The sequence below is a fragment of the Sinocyclocheilus grahami genome, unplaced genomic scaffold (assembly GCF_001515645.1).
Source record: "Sinocyclocheilus grahami isolate Dianchi unplaced genomic scaffold, SAMN03320097.WGS_v1.1 scaffold383.1, whole genome shotgun sequence".
In the NCBI taxonomy this organism is placed as follows: domain Eukaryota; kingdom Metazoa; phylum Chordata; class Actinopteri; order Cypriniformes; family Cyprinidae; genus Sinocyclocheilus; species Sinocyclocheilus grahami.
In genome coordinates, this window is record NW_015505562.1 from 1659397 (window position 1) to 1672601 (window position 13205).

At 38.5% G+C, this 13205-nt stretch overlaps 1 protein-coding gene across 1 annotated transcript in view; it reads right to left on the reverse strand.

The window, feature by feature from the left end:
- Window positions 1–6215: 6215 nt before the first annotated feature.
- LOC107549911 (ecto-NOX disulfide-thiol exchanger 1-like) overlaps window positions 6216–13205 on the reverse strand; it is a 58185-nt gene continuing 51195 nt past the window's right edge. The window contains exons 12-14 of the mRNA XM_016231096.1: window positions 9684–9783; window positions 8502–8587; window positions 6216–6888 (exon numbers count right to left, since the gene is read on the reverse strand). Of these exons, the coding sequence (XP_016086582.1) occupies window positions 6757–6888; window positions 8502–8587; window positions 9684–9783 (318 nt within the window). The 3' untranslated portion in view covers window positions 6216–6756. The remainder of the gene's footprint in view (window positions 6889–8501; window positions 8588–9683; window positions 9784–13205) is intronic.

Below are 13205 nucleotides of genomic sequence, written 5' to 3' on the forward strand. Positions count from 1 at the left end.
AAAGTTAGAATATTTTAAACATGCTAAATTGTAACTTCATCATTACAAATGGGTAATTATAAGTACATGAAATACAAGTTTCAATAGAAATTACATTTAGGTATATTTTAGTTTACCAGAAATGTTTACCAGTATATTCGGCAATACACTTTTTTGAAATTACACATAAAGATAAAAAGGACTCTGGACTCTGAATTTCATTTAATATAAATTTAATCTATAATACATTGTCGTTTATTTGCAGATAACATGCAATTAAGTGTCTGAAAAAATTACATTCATTTCACACTAAAGTATATTCATTTAAATTATATTATTTTCAGAATAATAAAAAAAAACTGTGCTACACTGTACTTTCTTCACAAAGGTAGTCTATATATAATGTGTTGAAGTTTTCCACTTGCTTCTTACGAGACCCAGTCACTGATTTTCTGCTTCAAAACAGGACATTATCTTGGATCGTTCATTGTTCCAGATGGACTAACATGAAAATGAAGCCAGACCGTTGCAGTATGAATGCGAGTCGTATGTCATGGAAAGACTGGATCGACCCAGTTCAATTTCCAAATGCTCCGTGTGATTATTGCAGCCATGAGATCTCTGTAGGTGAAAGCTTGAGTCTACAAATAAAACCCAGTGAGTTGTTTGGCACGCTTATGAAATACTTGCCACTTTGAGTGCTGCCCTGCTCTGGCCTCGCTTCTGTAGCTGGCTTTATTTACTGCCACAGCCTGCGCCTTTTTGTCTGACCCTTCTTAGGGCCTGTTAAAATTGATCAAAAGCTGGTGTGCCAGACAACTGGGAATGCTGTCCCACACTGTGACACTAAATCTGTCTTTCTCCAGACGACATGTATAACAGGGGTAAAAGCCCTGATTCTGGCTGAGGTTGCATTGCGGTCAGGTCGTGAGATGTGTTGCTCTGACCCCCTTGTGACTGCATCTATTTTCGGCCTCTTTTTCTTACCGTGAAACCAGCATGGAGTTCCTGAGCAAGCCTGTTCTCCGCAGGTTTCTGTCTGTCGGTGGATTTCCATTAAACAGTGTAAAAATGTAGAAAACGCCAAACTAATCCACAGAGGGCCTCATTACAGCTGTGTGTAATGCACTGTCCAGAGGAGCCGATGATGTAAGCGAAAACGAAATCCCTCATAAAACTCATATTAACAGCTTGTACATTTCAAATATGTGAAGGCCTATAGTCTACATATGCCAACTTTCACACTCATCAACATTTTTGAAAAAATATATCGTCGCAGCATTACGATGAAGGGTTATATGATGTCAAAAGTGTTATTTCCTGGCATTATCAGTCTGCTTGAACAAGACTTCATGTGATGTTTCATATACATTTTATGACAGCTAACCAGTTGCCAGGCACATTCTTTAAAGGCTCTTTGATGCTTCGGTTATGTTCCTGTTATTTTTTTTATTCATCTGCAAAGGATGTAATTTCAGCTGTATTCTTTTTCCAGTTACTTGATTCAAGGAAATCATTGCAGTTAAATCATTTGGGAAAAAAAATTCATACACACTATAACTTTCCCAGAATTGATGTATACGATAAAACAATTAAAGCCAGTTTTTAGCATACCGTGACCTTATTATGTTGGCTCGTATTTAAGCGTGTTATCATGCTGCTGAGACCCAAACATTTTTAATAGTAATGCCTCTAAGAGCTTTTAAAGGTGCATTTGGTAGCTTGCTGCTACTGAATTGAAATTGAGTACTGCAGTGATGACATTTTTTTTGGGTCCAACCCTGGTTCCCTCAGCAAAACCCAATAGGATTTTTCCATTGATTTACAGATTATTTGAAAAAATATATATAAACACCAGAAGTAAAAAAAGCTTAATGCAGGCTATACATGAACTACACTATGGTTGCATGACTTCAATGTCTCATTAGGCTTCTGACAATATTTCTGACCCTGGACCACAAAACCAGTTATAAGGGTCAACTTTTTGGAATTGAGATATACATCATCTGAAAGCTGAATAAATAAGCTTTCCATTGATGTATTGTTGAGGGTGAAAAAAAATCTAAATATTGAGAAAATGACCTTTAAAGTTTAAAGGTCGCTTGATTTTGCCATGTTGAAATGAAGTGACCGATTTCAATTTTACTAAACGTCGCAGAGAATCCTTGCTCATTGGCTGCCGGCAGTGTTGTTTGGTGATGCAAATAGCCAAATTATCAATCCTATTATCTTGCCTTACCAGCGGAGACAATGGGAGAATAATAACCTGTTCAGCCGAAGAAGCAGAAAACAAATGACTTCAATGTTGAATTTCTAATCGTTATAAACAAAGCACATAAAGGCTGATGCTAATTAGAGCTGTCGAGCAGCTTCATTAGCAGAAATCCACACATCTAATGTTGCTGTATTCCCCCTCCTACTAGGTTTATTTATAGATGACGTCAATAAACCTCATTTACAAACCCTGCTTTGTCTCCCAGGCTCCCTTGGAGAGTCCCAGTGCTTCATTTGCTCAGGCTAAAAACATTTCCCAGCTAAATCGCTCATCTTAATGCAAAAATATGCAACTCATTGGTGATGAGAACGCGTTTCTTTTTTGTGAAACAAGGAAAACTCTTTCGAGAAACTGACTAGCTGTGCAGGCCATTTACTCTGTTTTTGGGCTCCTGCAATGCAGTGCAATATCTCTGTGCTTCAGGCTTGACCAATCAGAGTGAAGAGCTGCCTGAGTCACATCACCTGGTTTTCATTAATACGGAGACAATAGACATGCTGATGGCACCCACAGGACAAATATGACATCTCCGTCTCTTCAGCGGTGATGTGAGTAGCAGACAGATGGGAACAATACAACAAGCTCTGGCTAACGGTTTGGGGAGGGATCCAAAATAGGAGGGAAAGACAAGCGTTCAATCTGAGCGTGTAAGCAGGCCGCCGTGTGTGTTGGTGCCTCGCTGGTCATCCATCACTTAAAGGACGCTCATCACAGTTCAGACATCATGGATGAGCAACAAAATGGCCTTGGAAGGAGAGTTGGAAAAATGTGCATGCGCTTAATGTGGCTGCCATGTGAAACCGCAACAAGAGGGTCTCGTTCATTTTCATTAGCTGGCGGAGCAGTGAAAACAAAGCAGTCCGTCAGATAGGGAAGTGTGGCTGTAATGTGTGCTGTTTGGCAGGCCTCATTTCATTGGCAGGCATTATTGCAGCAGCACTATTTTTGCGTGTTGCCTCAGTCAATAAAAATAGCTTGGCCAGACAATACATGTCTGTCCAGTGCAGCTGTCGACATCAACAACAATTCTTTTTATTATTTTTGTGCAAGCACAAAATATGTAATCTCCGGAGAATGAGTTTTGTAAACAGTCCACTGGTCTTGCTTGGCTATTCTGAATGTGAACACGTTTACACATTCACTTTTGGGCTCTAATGAAGCCTTCAGTGTTTGGTTATGTTTTGATGACTTGAGACTAATAGTATTATCAAGTTCAGTCAAGATTATAATAAGGATTTATTTTAACATCTTTCTTTAATTAGTTCATTCTGAATTAGCCACTGTATTACCATGGTGACCACTGTAATTGTGCTGGAATAAATGCATGTTATTGAAATCGTCCAAAGTTATAAGATGCATCTGCACTCAGACCATAATTTTTACATTGAAATATATTAAATGTAATAAAACTAGGAATTTAAAAATGTACATATAAAAGCATTTTAATGTACTGTGTCTAGATAGATAGATAGATAGATAGACAGTTGGAGATAAACGAATAGATATAATGATTGGATGATAGATAGATGGTAGATAGACAGATGGGTGAATGGATGGACAGACAGGTAAATGGATGATAGACAGATAGATTGATGGATGGATGGATAGACTGCTGGTTGAATAGATAGAGAAAAACAGATTTTTAGAGAGTTGGACAGACTGAGACAGGTGGAGAGCAAAAGATAGACAGATGGGTGGATGGACAGATAGATGGATGGGTAGATAGACAGATGTATAAATGGATACATAGATGGGGATCATAGATGGGGAACTTAATGGTTAGAGAGTCGGACTCGTAACCCAAAGGTTGCGGGTTCGAGTCTCGTACCGGCAGGGATTGTAGGTGGGGGGAGTGAATGTACAGCGCTCTCTCCCACCTTCAATGCCACGACTGAGGTGCCCTTGAGCAAGGCACCGAACCCCCTCGGAACTGCTCCCCGGGCGCCGCAGCAAAAAAATTACTGGCCACTGCTCCGGGTGTGTGTTCATGGTGTGTGTGTGTGTGTGTGTTCACTGCTGTGTGTGTGCACTTTGGATGGGATAAATGCAGAGCACTAATTCCGAGTATGGGTCACCATACTTGGCCACAGGTCATGTCACTTTTCACTTTAGATGGAAATAAAATATATTTCCATCCTTCGATATAAAATGGTGTTATTGAAAACTAGGAGAGACTTAAGATCAGTTATTTACAGCTGGGCACTTTTGTTCTCTCATTCATTTCCAGACAGGTGTGAATTAAAGTGAAATCACATGGACTGAGGGCTCTGCAGTGCAGTATATTCTCTCTTCTCAAACAGCACTCATCAGCATACTATCAATGGCATACTGCTTGATAATAAGAGGTTTAAATTCAGAGGAGCAAATGTTGAAAACCACTCGAGAGCTCAACTGCGCCTACAGTAATTCATTTTCCAAGGAGATGTCAGTTTGATCTGATACAGGAAGTCTAAATATACTTCAGGAGGTATTACTGTCTCTTGTTTATTTGTTGTCTGTATGGTTCCGATTTCACTTCCATCCACCGTGTGTACTTGAAAATAACATCACAGAGAGTGGGATTAAAAGGCCTCAGCTTAGAAATTGAAAATTGACCTCTGCTTCTTTAACTCTGAGCTTATTAACATTTCAGTACAGTTAGTCTGTTTCATTCGCTATACTGAGAAATTTTCAGGAATGCAGATGTTCTGCTCACTGATCTTTTATTATTACGTTAAGAACAGCAATAGTAGGTCCTGACTGTTTTTTCTTTATTACATTGCTACTTTGACGTTGATCATTTTTAATTGCGTTTTAAAAACAAGCATTGACCAATTTATTTTCATAATCCATCTGACAACTGCTTTGTTTTTACCAAAGCTTTTCTTCAACAATTTGTCAGTCATGCTAAAAATGCTATTGGAATGTTTACACATGGGTGCAGCCCAGAATTTCTGACAGAATTTTAAGACATTTGGCGCATGATGGCTGCCAGCAAAGGCACACGTTGGAGATATTAGCTCTGGTAGAGGGGTGCCAGTTCTTTTTTTATTTAATAAACTCATAATTGATTTTTTCATTCCTTTAACATTGCATTTGCAGCAAAATGCCTTTAAAAGTGCAGCAGCCCTATGGGTCTTGAGGCACCATAATCTTTAATCCTTACTGTAACGCTCGCAAATAATGTGCTGTGCTTGTACAAGCAACAGTGCAGATGGCTTAGGCGGTCTCAAATGCACTACTATGTTGCTAACAGCATCTCAGTGGCTGATGTAAATAGCAAACAGATCACATTAAACACATGCAGAGCAGCATTCTCCTCCCCTCTCATTCATTATTAACAGCTTGTTATATTCTGGGTGATTAAGGAAGTTCTGCTCCACATTCATGGCAGATATTTCAGTTGTTTATCCCAGACATGAATCAAAAAACACGACAAACACAACACTACGAGGCAGCTTTGACACATTTAGAGATGCAGACGGGAACGGGGCTGGGCAAAATCCAGAATTTAAACTGGCTGCCTTTCAATTTACAAGGGTGAATTTGAATCGAATTGGGCACTCCCATTGGTTGTTGAACTGGAATGACATTTATAGAATTTCGGTAGTCTAAAACAACAACAAAATTCTTGAATGTTCTGTTTTCGATTCTGCATTCAATGCTAAATGATGCCCAAAGCTGTTTACACTCTTAAAAATAAAAGTTCTTTATTGGCATCTTTGTTCCAATGAAGAAGCTTTAACATTCCATTCCACAAAAGGTTCTTTATAATAGAAAACGTTATTTAGATATTTAAAATAAGGTCTTATAAGAATTGTTCACTGAAAGGTTCTTTGGGGAACCCAAAATCTCCTTTTTAACCTTTATTTTTATAGATTTCAGTAAATTTAGCACCGATTTCTCCAAGTAACTACATCCGATTTTGGATAAAAAGTTTTTAATTGATTTTTAAAAAAAATCATAATTTACATAAGCAGACCTTTAACAACAGTGCAGCAAGACACAAAGAGCATGTTACATAGTTACATACATCATCTACACAACAAGGAAGGCCTGATACACAGCAAACTGTCCAAAGAGCTTCAGCTGTGCAACTGTTGTTTATCAGCTCCAGCACTTTGGCCATGAATTAAATCATTTTTCAGAGCAGAAATCATCTTCACACACACACTGGCTTTGATGGGCGCAGAGGGCTGCTATCACACATCTGTGTCCCATATTCAGCATTCCGTATTTTTAACCGAGAGGCGCGATATTCCTGGATATCTCCCAGCCTTCAGGGACGACACCACTGACAGATAAGTTACGCAATCGGTACAGAAGTCTGGAAAGAGCTTTTTCAAGTAAATACATCTGATGCGGCGCCGCACGTAGAGTCTCACTTCCTCCGGAGAGCGGCAGCCATCAGATCTGAGGCGGTACGGGGTGTCGAGCCTGTTGTTTGTGTCTCTTGTCGCTGACACTGGATCAGTCCTCCAGAGGTCCAGAAGCCTCAGTGCCAGTGCATGTTGCTGTGCAAGTCACACCGTTTTAAGACCCTCAAATCCGCAGAACTTCCAGCGTTTCTCCAGTGTCGCTCCAACGCCACTGAACTCCTGCTTGAACATGTTGGGCAACCGGACCATTAGTCTTTCCAGTTCACTGGCCGAGATCTGAAAAATGAGACATGAGCAAAGCCAAGTGTCATTTAGATTGTTATTGTTGCTACATGTTGAACATTTTGTGCATAAACAGACACAAAATTGCCCATTGCGTCGTCGCCTCTTGTTTGCTTAGAAATTAATCAAAGGCACTAATGTGTTTGTCAGAATGTTTGTAATTTGCTTCCTGCAAACAGTTGCTGTAGTTCATTTTTTAAACGGAGTATATAAACTGTTTTTTCTCAGTTTATAATACTGCTTGTTTTCTCTACTCTTAGTTGAAGTAAATGACAATTTAGACTGGAACAAGCTAAACTTTTGCATTTCTTGAAAATGCATTTTAAGTTAGTCAGCTGATCTGATATAAAGGAGCTTGGTGCCTGTAGGTTTCTCTCTTATTGAAAGAGTTAGAAGTTTTTTTGAAAAGACTGCAATTGAAGATGATGAATCAATGATTTGGTAATCAGAGGCAGCTGGTATTTATAATTTAGAGAGATGGACATTATTATTCTAGAGAACATTCCATTAGGAAAAAAGTTGTACACGTACATGGAAGATGAGTCATCAATACTTTTGGGTCTGTTTTTCCAGGATTTTTCCTTTTCCGAAGTTTTAAATGTGTTTATCTACTAAGTATTTGAAAGATGGCAGATGCCGTTTGAACCCAAATGTAAAAATAAATAAAATACTACTGCTTTTTGTCTAGTAGCATATATTAATAAATTATTATACAATAGGATAATATACAGTACTGTTATAACCGTAATTTATTTATTTATTTATTTTTATTTTTTTTAGTTCTTTCTGTCTTTTATTTATAAGTAGAAGAGTGTAGATGGGAAACAATGGGAAGGGGAGTTGGGTAAAAAAAAATGTTTGCCTGCACACAAGCGCCACCATGCAAAATGTCAGAACACGTTCGGTGCCCTCCAGGCCACATCTGACACATGAAATTTGCATTTAGTTGTAGACTGGACAAGCTCCACCAGGCTGCTGGATACAAATAGCTGTGCTGTGCCAGTGCTGATCACATCTGGATGCAAACAGCCCCTCTGATATTTCATGTGGTATTTAAGAGTCAAAGAGATAACATATGGCTCATATAACATATTGACAGAAATGGGATTATTTCTAATCTTTTGTTAATCCTGCATGCACCCATGGTGTCAAAATTAATTATAGAGATAGTTCACTCAAAAATGAAAATTCTGTTATTTATTCACCCTAATTTATTTTCTGATGCACTAGAACCAATGAGGTTTGTACTAATGAGCTTTTGTTTACCGTATGCAATGCGCTCTATGCATGCGTGCTTATATGTAAATAAAAGCCTAAATTAATTTTGTTCATAATATAAAGTCTCTTCACAAGTCTTGGATGAAACTGCCCAATTTACGTATATATGGATTAGTTTTATGATGCCTTTATGATCTTTTTGGATCTTCAAAGGCTTAGTTTTAAATGACTTTCAATGGAGAGACAAATCTCTCAGGTTTAATGCACACATTTTAATTTGTGTTTGAGGTTTAACCAAAGTCTTGTAGGTTTGGACATGAGGGTGAGCAAATGATGATAGTATTTTCATTTTTGGGTGAATTATCCCTTTAATTGAAACAAATAATCACCTTTGTATCAAGTCTCTGGATGTAAGACCACAGATATTCAATGTTGGCTCCAAATGGGTGGACGTGGAGGAAGGTTGATATGATTCCTGTGTGGAGAGACAGACAGCAGAGCAGGCTTGTGAATGAACATATGTTGCCTCTGACTAGTAGGCAAGACAAGAGATGCAGTGGCACAGTCATAAATATGCCGCCTGGAGCAGAAGCACCATCCCTCCCCCACTTAAGCTGATTACTTTGGAGAGGTCCTGCAAAAGGTAAAGCACTGATGCAGAGGCACAGGATATAGTGCCTTGCCTGAGGGGCCCGAGCCAATATTTATTTCCTTGATTTATATGCTGTAACGCCGCCAATTACCAAGGAACCTCATTCAATTCCCTCTGCAAGACCTACTTTCACAGATCCGCACTTGGGGAGGGAAGGGGAGTCTCGAGATGTCCCTTCTGATTTTAAAATTCAATGCAGAACAGCCGAGCCGACTCCATATGTCTCTGTTCTGCTACGGTGCGTCGTGCTTACCGAGATAAACATATCTGTTTTGCATACTCGTACGAGAAATCTAACCAAACAAACTCATTTCAATAGCCTAACGGAGGGAGCTTATACAAAATATGTTTGCACAGCAAGCTAATCCAATAACTGCATTAGACGTCCTCTTCAGAGCTAGTACGGGAGCGCCTGGAGACTTAAACAATTTGTGTTCTTCAGTCCGTCCCTTCACTTTGTTCTACTCAAATGAGTTCGGCTTTTCTGGCTGAGGGCCTCCGAGCCTGGCTGAGGCTCCCTACTCCATCAGTGCAGTATATGTGTCCTCTTTGCAAGTGGCGGTGTTGTGCAGCCATTAGATAGAGCGAAGGATATGTGGTCTTCTCTGGGCCAGAGCCAATGAAGCGCCTGGCAAAAAGAAGAACAGCTCACCTGAGCTCCTCCTAAGATCATCATCCAAAAACATGACAGAAAGGCCAAGGTGCTAGGTGCTTTCCTAGTCATTGTTATCACAGTGGTTCAAACACTGGCCGGACAGCATTGCGTTCAACTGCTTGGCTGCTCCTGCACCTGCTCACCCTCCTATGCTTTTAAGCTAGGACTCAATCCTCCAAGCCCATCTGGTATTCAAGCCCCTCAGCACACGGCTTACGATGTTTTATAGATCAAAACGGCATGAAGTAGAGTTGGAATAATTACCAAGCAAGAGAGCCTCTTTCTCTGATCTCAAAGGACCCCAAATGACCGTGTCGTTATTCTTCTCTTGATGGTGGTAGAGTGCCGCGGTGCCATTGACCCCCTGTACACATGCATACAAAGGAAAAACACACATCAGGATGCAGAGGAACCTTCAAAAAGCAGACAAGAGAGAGATGCGATCATGCGAACTGTTGAGTTAGTAGGGCATGCCTGCTAAGCTTTACTGAGGATGCACCGCATTCGGCTGCATTCAGAGAAATCAATGCCTATTGACATTTAAGTGGCTCTTCTTCCAAGATGCTGCTCAAGATGCCAGACTGTAAGTTACATAGAGGTTAAATCAAAATTATAGCAAACAACCTTGCGCTGTGCATTTTTAGCAAATTTTTTGAAAAAAAGAAAATCAAAATGGAGGCAGCAGTGCTGAACCCGTGTATCATTCGATCATTCGTTTTTTTTATTTAATATTGAAAGTAGAAAAATTTGAAAAGGCTCCTTTTTTGTTTTTTTCCAAAAAACGAAAAACAAGAATTCAGCTTAAATTTTCGTTTTTCGTTCAGGGGTAGAAAAATGAATAAACAGCTTTCTACATGTGGGCGGGAATTAAACACCCCTTTCTGCTGATTGGTCAGCCGAAGATCAAACCGTGCCATCATCAGTTCTTCTGCAGTATCACGCAGCAGAATAATAGTCCTCCGCTGCTGCAGTTGTATTGATTCTTAACACATTTATTGCAACTACATTTCATCTTTTTTCATCAAACAAATAGGCTAATGAATAGCTCGACACAACTCATACCGGGGCAGAGTGTAGACAGGGCTTTCTTCTGTGTAGATATAAATTACATTTGCATCAGCTGGGCATGGCAGGGTATGATATGACAGATGTCATAGCCTACCCTGCTCACCCAGTAAGTCTGTTTGTTTAATTAATTAATTAATTTGTTTCAAAATAAATATTTTAAACACTAAGACAAAAAGCAAGGAATAATAAATTGGCTTGGGTATATATAGGCCTATAATGTTCATGCAAGAACTGTCATTTTGACTGACAACCGGAGAACAACCGATATTAAATAGCCTACTGTTAGCAAGAAATATCATTAGTCTGTTTGATGAGAAAAATATGAAATTGTTAAAATGGGTTATTAATCCATACAACTGCAGCAGTGGAGGACTATTATTCTGCTGCGTGATACTGCAGAAGAACTGATGACAGCACGGTTTGATCTTCGGCTGACCAATCAGCAGAAAGGGGCGTTTAATTCCCGCCCACATGTAGAAATCGAATATTCAAACTAATTTATTCATTTTTCCACCCATGAACTAAAATTTAAGCTGATTTCTCGGTTTTCGTTTTTTGGAAAAAAAAACGAAAAAGGAGCCGTTTTCCTTTCAATATTAAATAAAAAAACGAATGATCGAATTGTGCTTGTGTGTCTTTAGCCATATGTGAAAAATTCAGTTACTCTTGAAAGACAATTTTTTGCAAAAGGTAAAGGCTATACGTCATGCCCTTTCAAAACGAAGGGAAATATGCCCCCTCTGATTTTTGAGCCAAATGGATTTTGAATGCGGTTTCCAAAAAAACTAAAATAATATTTTGATAATTAAGTTCCATGATTATTGTAGGGTGGTGTAAAATGATCCTTGCCGAAATTTCGCAGCTTTTAAGCTAAAATATATGCTTTAGCCTAACTTGAGTTTTTGCATACAGGTGGAATCAGTCCAAAATTTGACTAAATATTCATTTTTAGTCCTCTGTCGATTGACCAAAATCATGCTAGGTGAGCTGTCTCAGGTGCAGAATATTTATTTGAAGGACTCGAAAATCCTATTTGTCAAATGCATAGAGATAAAGATGCTGTTTTCGCCTTATGTTTAGTGCTTATGTTTTAAATTAATTTGTTTCTATAAGCTACAGAATATGTGGAGGACTGAATCAATGCAGGACTTACAGTCCTAATATTCATAATATTCTGGAATAGTGACAGTAAATGTGTTAATCATTTCTGCTTCAAATCACAATTTATTAATATATAATTGGATGTGAAGACATTGCAGTAAATATTATAGTGAAAGCTTAAGTTTGATCAAACGTTAAAAATAAACGTTAATTGAAATAAAATCTAATTATTAAAATTATGACTAGTTGCCAAGACAACAGTTCTTAAAATAAATAAATACAACAAAATCTACAAAAACTCCAAAATGAATATGAAAATGGTACAGCAAATATAAAAATACTGATTCAGAATATTAATAAAACTCAATTATATCTCAATGATACTAAAATAACACAAACTAAAATCTATGTAAATTACTGTCTGCCTCAGTAGATTGTAGAGCACTTTAATATGAGGTCAGCCAGTTATTTAAAGGGGTCATATGATAACATTAAAACCCATTATAAACGAGGCATTTGTTGCATCCAGTGGGGACATAATTACTGATTATAATGCTTTTTACGCGTTGCATTGCATCGCGCGGCGTAAACATAAAACCATGTCTGCATTTGTGATTAGAGAAACGACAAACAACAAACACTACTCTACACTGCTCAAAACTCGCGTTTGAATCGTCAGTGACAAATTCATTAAATATGAAAACGTACTTACAGGCTGAGTCAGAAGCGCCAGACTGTCCTTGCAAAGTTGGAATTGCCCCACTTTATAGAAACAGACACCGGCCTTGTAGACTATACTCTCCCAGGAAACAGTCCTTGTCCTCCATAAAATGCGCTGCACACATCTGAATATTTGGGTTGAACTGTTCCGGAACAGTCTTTTGGAAGGCCAAATAAAGTAGTTTCGCTTTCACAACGAACACACAGCGTCTTCACGACATGGTGGCGGCAACAACAATACTACAGCGAGAATCAAAGTTATGCCTTCTTTTTTTGCGTGAACATTTGGGCGGCGTTATGCAAATCTTCCCACATCGTGACGTAGACATGTGGGGGCGTGTTTAAACTAGGCATTTTAGGTAGGCGTGGCTGACTCTTAACTTTTATAAAGAATATCTCTTTGGATTCGAGACTTTAGTCTTTGCAACTTTACAGATCTTCTTTATGCACCAAGAGCTTGTAACACTCCAAAGAGAAAGGAAAAATTGAAATCACATCATATGACCCTTTAAAAATGTGTTTATTATGTATGAATCTTATCAGTGTGTTTATTATGTTATATGTTGCAGAGACTTTAGTATGCTACTTGATTTTATAGGTTTACAGATTTATTAGATAGGAATATTTAGTGGATATAAATCATTATTGTGAATCTCTTTAATTGAGAATTTATTTCAATTTATTGATTCAATTAAAAAAATGCAATTCTGTGAAATTCAAATACTGATTGCAAATACTGTACCTTAATAAAAAAGTTTTCTGGCACTCTCTGCAGCACTCTTAAGTTTGGGAGTCTTTATGCAGAAAAAGCAGAGGGAGCCCATATTCTCACAGAACATACAGATCAGTAGTCTAAAATTAACTTCTGCCAGAGAGCTCATGGTGTGAAGAGAAATG